Source organism: Nestor notabilis, unplaced genomic scaffold, assembly GCF_000696875.1.
Source record: "Nestor notabilis isolate BGI_N333 unplaced genomic scaffold, ASM69687v1 scaffold44, whole genome shotgun sequence".
Taxonomy (NCBI): domain Eukaryota; kingdom Metazoa; phylum Chordata; class Aves; order Psittaciformes; family Psittacidae; genus Nestor; species Nestor notabilis.
In genome coordinates this window covers 31,539-39,844 of record NW_009926617.1, presented here as the reverse complement: position 1 = coordinate 39,844, position 8,306 = coordinate 31,539, and the positions used below count along the sequence as shown (strand labels likewise).

Below are 8,306 nucleotides of genomic sequence, written 5' to 3'. Positions count from 1 at the left end.
TTTTTCCTGCTGACTGGAGAATGAATCTTGCATGTTCACGTTTATTTTCTGTTTCTGCACAGATCCATCCATATTCTTAGCCCAGTACTCTACTTGTGGGTTGTTGAAGTACATGTTTAAAGAAACAACCTTGGATTGCTTTCCCCTGAGAGTCAAAACTGTTGTGACATTGCTGATGGCAAGTTTTGAAATCTATTTGCCCCATTTTTTATAAAACTGAATTTTAGCAATCTAGATTTTGTGTCTGATCTAACTTAAGATCAGATCTATCTTAACTGCTGCTCTCCAAGTAAACTGACCTAACTCTGTACGTTACTTTGGAGAGAAAAACTTTATACTCTTCGTACAGAGTAAAACATGGGGCTTCCAGTGGGCCTGTGATCTGGGCTCATTCTTTGAGGCTAGCTGAGTGCAGTTAGTGTTAATCACTGGAGACTCCACTGTAGTCAGCTTCAAGTGGCTCTAAGTACATTTGTTTGCAATGGAACTGATGAAGAAAAATGTGCTTTAAAGTCAGGAGTTGGGGATGTGCAACCTGTGCAGCTGGCAAACAGAGAGGTTCAGTGGAGTTCATATTGTTGTCCCCTTTCTTGAGTCCCAGCCCATCAGGTTGGGCAATTACTTCCTGCCTTAAACTGTAGCATATGCTTATTCCTTGGTGGGTTGGGACTTGAATGTTATCTCTTAAAGAAGCTGCTTTTGAAATACATGCTGGGAAATGTTGTTAGAACATGTAAGTTTTTCACAGTCCTCATTATAGGTATATCTCCAAGGACTCATCACAATGATATTCTACTGATCGTAAGATACGATAGATCTTCCCAGTTAGCCCACAGTAATCCTAAACCTACAAAGAAGGGCCAAAGATTGCCACAAGGTCTCCAGGTCTCTGAAAGGCTGCAGTGGGCAATTTCAATGGTACAAGCAGCTGGCCTGGTTAAATCCAGTATAGCTGATGGAGATCAGAAGTTATTAACATCTGCTGACAGGTGCTGCTTAGCTCAGATATAAAGCACAGGCTTTGCTGTCAGTGGGCAAAATTCTACATCACAAAAATTTTCGTCACAGCCATACTCACTGGGTTCCTCATTTAGCCTCAAAAGAAATAGCAAAAACTGAATTGTTGGGAAGACGATAAAGTTATTTTCTCTAAAAAAGTCCCTTTTGTCTGGCAGCATAGTGTGTGGCAGCCTGCAATCCTGTCCCCGTGCTGAGGGAAATCAGACTGGGAATGCCAATTCACTGCTATTGTCATTACATGACATTATTGTAATTCACTGCTATTGTTCACTTAAATGCTAATTTAAGGAAGGCGAAGACATTATTTCTTTCAAGCCCATCCATTTCTTGGTCCCTCACTTCAATATGCCTTTGAAGCCTGCAAACTGCCTTCTTCAGCATCATAAAGTTATTATCAGTGAAACTTCCACTGGATGCATGGAAATAGTTTATGTGATTCCTTTCCCCCCCGCTATTCCTGTTTGTTCCAGGGATCATTCATCTGACCATCTATCGCCCTCAGCCATTTGGTCCTAGCGAAGAGTAGTAACACCTTTTGCCTTTCCAAATTCCACGACTAGATACGAAGATACTATCTCTTCTTAGGGATGGGAAAATTGATGAAATTTGGAGGTCCTGCAGACTTCTGCTTTTGCCAGTTCCTCATCTTAAATAGAGGAGAGGCTTGCTTACAGAAAATAACCTCCTTCATTTTGATGAGGCAGGACAGTAACAACCTTGTAGCAGCCACAAGAACTATTATCATATTCTATTTTCACGGCACTGGGGCATTCAGAGATGTGCCCAACAGGCTGATGGACTGCTGGCAGCTGCAGGATTTGCCATCACCAAAGCCAGCCTTGGGCCCCTAGCAGATTGTTAAAGAGGTTTTCTTAAGCCAACTCAGTCAAGCCCTAGCTAGGGCCGTTGCTCACTGGTGTCAAAGGCTAAAGTAGATTGGACCGAGACAGGGAATTTTCACCAGTACAAACAAAGAAAAGGGGAAGGAAATGCTCCCCCTCTCATCATAATGATTTAAGTACAACTAAATGTAATGGTCAATTTTAATCATGATTTAAAACAGCAAGCTTGATCAACTTGGTTTACATTTCCTGTGTGAGGCGGTTTTCTAAAAGGTTGAATTTTATGGCTGGTAACAAATTTTTTGACAAATACAAAATTTACACTGAACGTGGTTATTTCAATTTATGCTAAGTAGATGAACTGCATCTGTGCACATTTATTCAAGCAATTATGTTGCTTAATATAATTTGTCTTTACATATTATAATATGAGAAAAGAGTGAATGATGGGTCCATATTATTATTATTTTATTAGATTATTAACTTTTTACTTGTGATCTGTGTCAAGTTATATTTGGATGGAAATTAGAATTAAATTTAAAACAGGATTTGTAATTATTCATGCTAATTAAATAAAATGACCACAAGTTCCTTGACTTCCTAAACATTCTGGAACAGAAAAAGCAAGCTTTTCTAAGCAGGTTTTGCTTTAAAAATGACTTACTGAATGAAGGAAAGGGTGTATATATACAGAGGAATTTGAACTGATTTCAAAACCTGATTTTAGAACTAATACATCTCATCCTTTCACACTAAGCTTAATTCACTGCTGACAGAGGAAACAAATGCTCCTGCTTTTTCAAATCCTAGTTTGTTTCGTAGTTTTGAATGACCTGGTTATTGAACTGAACAAAATTCTCTTCAGTTCACTCACAAAGCTGAAACGAAGGAAGTAATATCTTTTCACCTTGCAGGAGGCTGGAGTTCTCCAAAGATTGTTTATCATTTCAAAAAAACTTTGGATCCAGGTTTTGAGCTAGTGATATCCCTGTGCGTAGCATTGCAACTTTCATAGAAATCAGATGCTGTTTAAGTACTATTTTTGTATGTCCTTCATACGTAAAGTAGCCTTTTTCGTCAGTAACTCTGGACTTATTTTTTTGTTTTGCATGCATTCATGTATAAATTTAAGAAATTAACTTAAACTGTAAAAACTCTGACCCCGTGCCAGAAAGGGGATGTCTGGGGGAAAGTGAGATCGATGGGGTTTGTTCTTTCTTGATGCCTGTTTTTGATGCATTGTGAGTTGTCATCAAGACTTCTAACCCTGGATTATATTTGTTGCTTTAGGGAAAAATTTGTTTCCCAGAAGGAAGGAAACATTTTCTATACAGTACATGGTAACTGTTTTGGTGGCTGCTGGTGATTTTAAAAGTAACCTATTCCTGTTAATAGGTGCTAACCATAGCACAGAAGCACTCAGAAACCTCCTCACAGGAGGAGAAGGGGACACCTACTCCCATTTCAGTCAATAGTGGAAGTTCCTGAAGTGCTTTGTTTGCCCTGTTTTTCTTGGGCTTGTCTTTTACCTTCTCTTTGTATATCTCTCTTACTGTAGGAGGCTGGCAGACAAGGTCTGTTTAGTTAAAAGTGCTAGGATTCAATTAAGGGAAGTTTTTCTTTACCTTTTTGTAATTTTACAATCCATGTAGTAGGTAAATCCTCCCCTTTAGTAGTCTGTTAATAAGCAAATTTCAAACCATACATTAAAAGTCCATTGTGTTTTATTTCCCATAGTTGCTCTCTGTTGAGCAACTCCTGGGCTAGATAATTGAGTTGGAAAGGTCTCTGTTCCCAGACTTTTAATCTAAATCCCTGGAACTCAAAACCTGTTTTGAAGACATCTCACTTATTGCATGCATGCCTATCCCAAAATAAGTGACTTCTGAAAGTGCTTATAGAAGGATCTTAACCTTTGCTCTGAAAGGATTCAAAGCTTCTGTGAACAACCTTGTGCTTTTAGAGTACTCCTGTTGCCAGCATCAAAATCTGAAGGTTCTCGGGTGTTAGCTACTGACTACCTTCCAAACTCAAAGATCTGTGGAAACTTCTGAGTAAAAAGAAAGCTATCGAGGTTTTCTGTGTTTACATAGCCCTGTACAGATTTATATTCACGCCTGGGCCGTTTGCCTTCCATAGAAATAATTGAAGAATCATAGAACATCTCTGAACAACAGAGTTCTTGTCTTGGTGTTCATCTGCATGTAGTCACCTTATCTTGGAATGTTCAAGCTTGGATTTTTACTTCTAGGAAATCTGATTGGTGTCCAAAGATTCTGTCCAAGAAACTGCAAAGGATTTATGCCAGTCTAGCTATGATGGCCATGCAACATCAAGGTAAGATGTAGCTGGTCCTGTGTGAGAAGGAAGAAGTGAGGTGGTGCTCTCAGGCAGCTCTTATGAGCTTTCTCTCTTTGATACTTCACAAGGAAGTTGAAAATTTATACATTGTTCTATATGAAGCACAGCAGGAGCGTATTTCCCAGCCTAGTGCCCAGCTAGCCCCTAAGTGTCAGCTTGTTCATGGGAATTCTTTGCAGACACTTAATGGGGAGAAATAAGGATGACCTGTCTGCTCCATAATAAGCAAATGTTTTTGTTTACTTGCTTTAGGAGGCGCGAGTAATAAATAGACCATCTAAGATGCATTAGAATAATCATCTGAAAGGCAGTGTTTGATATTGGCAGCACTAGGCAAGGCTGTGCTGTATGTAAGTGTGGGCTATCTCTGTGTTGAATAGATGCCCAGGACTTTGAGGAAGGCCTTCCTGCAACCTGCCTGTTTTGCAGCATTTCTAGCTCATCGATTCTAGGAAGCTCACAGACAGATGAAGGGATTTCAGCAACATCCGTATTTAACTATCTTACTGCATTCCAAGATTTTAGGGAGTTACATATTGTTGAGGTTTTAATGGCTTTTGGAGGGAGGTATTCTCAGAATGGTGTGAGCTGAAAGAGCTTGCTGAGGAAAGCTAGTCATGAGCCAGAGAGGGGAGGACATTCTCTGAAGGCTTCAGAGAGGGCAAGAATCCAGTGCCAGATAGCTTTGGTTTGGAAAGAGCTAGCGATGGTTTTTTTTCTGTCTGGGAAGACTGATCTGGGAAGACTTTCTTCTAGACTGAGGCTAAATTTACATCCTGAAGTGGCTGTACACGGAGTTTGTACTCTGCATGACTTGTTTCACATTTGTTTCAGGTATCACCTGGGTTCTCAGACTGCCATGGGACAAGAGCAAAGAGGCATTTCAAAAATGATACTAGAGCAGCAAAACCGGCAGCCAGCAATTCAGTACTAGCTATTACTCCAATATCCCTTCTTGGGAGAGGGATCTGGGTGATAGCAAAGAAATCTGCATGCTCCCAGCCTCTTCCTGAATTTCCTGGCTGGGGTAGATTAGGAGGCAGCACTGAATTCCTCAGCGCTCTGGTCCTGAAAGCATTGCCCAGCCCCACAGCAAACATATCATGAATCATTCATCTTTAATAGATTATGCAAATTGAGGACATCAGATCAATGAAGATCAATAACTGCAACCATTTAATTGCCAGCAAAAACATTTTAAGAATGAGCATTATCTGAAGTCCTTTCTTGGGTAATGGCACCATTAATCCAAACATTGGATCCTGGCCTAAGTGTAGAGGAAAAAAATCTCTGCCCCTCTTCCCCTGGTGCCTTTCAGGGCGTTGAGGGGTTTTTTTCCCCTTTCCATTTCCAGTTTCTGAGTTTCCCCATCATTACCACCAGTGAACAGCTCCCAGCACTAATAGTTCTGCTTTTGTTACTCTGCGCTGATTGAAATGTCGCATACAGATTGAGATGTTAGTGCTAAGTTGCCACCTGGGAATGTCAAGCTGGGTCTGAAATGAACTTTTCTCACTCTTGGATCCAGATGGATCAGATGGGGATGTTCTTGAGCTGAGCTCGGGGTGTTGCAGGAAACAGAGTGGGGAAGGCACAGGGTGGTGGGACATGAAGAAAATTTTCTGTCTCAGCCCACAGCCTCTTCTGTGAGGCCAAATCTGTCTCCTGCTGTCCCTTTATGAGTCATGTCCAAAGCGTGTGCAGTGTCCCAAGCCTTCAGGAATTCTGCTCCTATTATTAACAGAATGCACCATCTACACTTAGGCAGAAGGACTAAAAAGAATTATTTTAATGCCCCTCTGAATCTTAAACTCTGATTTTAGGCATCTCACCTTCACATCCAGCTATGGGGATCTACCTGCCATGAAGGAAGGACAGTACTGCTCTCCTACTGGCTTTGCCCTCCATAGACCATAAAGTATTTCCTCTAAGAGATGCAGACCTGCTAAGTAGTAGATGGACACCAGCTGAGTTTTGTCTTGCACATGCAAATGCAAATACAAAGGAAGGTAGAACAATTTTGCCACAGCTGAGTCATTTTTTTCTGGTTGGCTAAGAAACTGCGTGGCTATACGGATCCTGGATGAAGTCTGATAGCAGGAGAAGCCATGAAAAAAGCCTGGGGATGTCACACTTTCGGGACACTCCCTAAATATGCAGTTCACCTCCCCATGGTTCTCCACAATATTTTGCAGACCACACACTGGATCTTCTCTGTATTTGGGGTAACTGTTACTGATGCTTGGTCCCAAAGTTCCTGGTAGCTAAAAGTTGCATGCAACAATATGCCTTTGCTAAATGTTAGTTGAACAATGAATGACTGCCTGTCTTGGCCATGAACTGCTTTGACCAGAGGGGCTATTAGCTGGGGCTTCTGCAAGAAAAAGTTGACATACAAGCTCCAGTGCTCTTGATTCTTTGCTGTCAGAGAACACCTTTTTGGCCAAGAGGCAACAGCTCCTTCCCTTGCTAACAGAAGTTACACCTCTTTGTCATGAGTTATTTGTCAATGTACAACATGATGTTTTGTAGGGAAAAGGGGATATACCGAACAGAGGCAAGTCACTCAGGCCTTGCCAGCTGCTTTAGCTTCCCAGGAGATGTGCAAGTCTGTGGTAGCTGTGTGAGCAGGGACCAGTGGCAACTAAAGCTGGAGAAGAAGGGCTGTGGCACCAGAATGTCTGCTCACAGCTGTAAACATACACAGGGCAGGCAGTCTAACATCTGTAGCAGGATGGCACACCCCATGGCCCCAGGACAACCCTGTGCTGCCCAGGTCTTGCATGTGACACCAGCACAGAGGAAGCTTCTGTGGAGAGGCTTCTGTCGAGCAGCTTCTGCAGAAATTGCTTTCTCCTTCTGTGTATCCTGATTCCTCTGCTGTCATGCACTTGCTCTCATTTCCTACTCTCCCAGGCACACCTGAGTTTAATGTCCCCACATATGAGGGAAGGGGGGAAGGCTGTGAACAAGTTTTTTTTGCCAGCTGCTGTTGGCAAAAGTAATTTGTATACCCCTTATTTATAACGTCCCCTAGAGTATAAGTGGGATGAGAGACTCATGGGCTAAAGGGAGTTTAGCAGTCACCATTCAGCAGCCCTCAGTATTTAGTTTACAAATGCCCCTTCCAAATGCCAGTGCTGGATAAAACTTAAATTATTATTTCTCTCCAAACCAAGTTCAGGTCATGGGCAAGCCACAACCCTCTTGTTCTCAGACACAAAGGAAAAATTCACAGTGCTTATTTGGGCATATCTGTCCTCCACCAACATCCATCCCTAAGCCCCATCTGGGCATACAAATTCCTGATGCACGCATGGGTTTGTCTGTCTTAGGGTCACACCTCTGGGTGTACCCGAAACTGCCAATACTCTGAACATCGAGCTTCTCTTGAGCCCTTACATCCTCCACAGTCTTTCTGTCTCTTTCCGTGTTTGCCACAGAGGGATATCTTGCATTAGCAGAAAAAGCAGAAGCTAATGGTGATGAGGGAAATAAATAAAAAGCTTGGTTCTGCTGTTTGGTCAGGCAGCTTACCGGTCACCACAGGGTACGTCTGGGGTCCTGACACATTTGTCCCCAGGTCTGGGTTAGCAGAGGTGGATAGACTTGATTTGACTTCATCGAGACCAGGGGTCAGAGCTGGGAGGGAGTACTCATTACCCTGGGGAAGAGAGGAGAAAGACAGCTCGCTATTGATGCACCGGGAGAATGGGAAGAGTGTACAGATGGGGGGGAGGAAGAGGAGAGATGCAACCCCTGCACAGATGGAAGAGGAGGAGGAGGAGGAAATAGAGAAGACGAAGTGACAAGAGGGTTGCAGGGGCTCCTGGGATGAACTGTCCCACATGCCTGTGTGCTGCTGTGAAGGGAAACGGGAGTGAGGGCTGCAGCTGGTTATCTGTGGGATGACTGAGCCCTCGTTCAGTGTTGTGGGGATGGGGGTGGCTGCCTGTGCCAGTCCAGGGGAGAAGAAAAGGGAAATCCATGTCCCCTCCTCTTGGCTGAGCCTGGAGGTGTTTGCCCTGGTGACAAGGACTGCAGTGACATGACTGGGGCAGACGGGCTGCAGGGAGGAGACGG

At 42.9% G+C, this 8,306-nt stretch overlaps 1 protein-coding gene across 1 annotated transcript in view; it reads right to left on the bottom strand.

The window, feature by feature from the left end:
• Window positions 1–8,306, bottom strand: part of LOC104405016 (paired box protein Pax-2-A-like) — a 54,087-nt gene that overhangs the window by 16,126 nt on the left and 29,655 nt on the right. Inside the window, exon 5 of the mRNA XM_010013602.1 lies at window positions 7,761–7,887. Within this exon, the coding sequence (XP_010011904.1) occupies window positions 7,761–7,887 (127 nt within the window). The remainder of the gene's footprint in view (window positions 1–7,760; window positions 7,888–8,306) is intronic.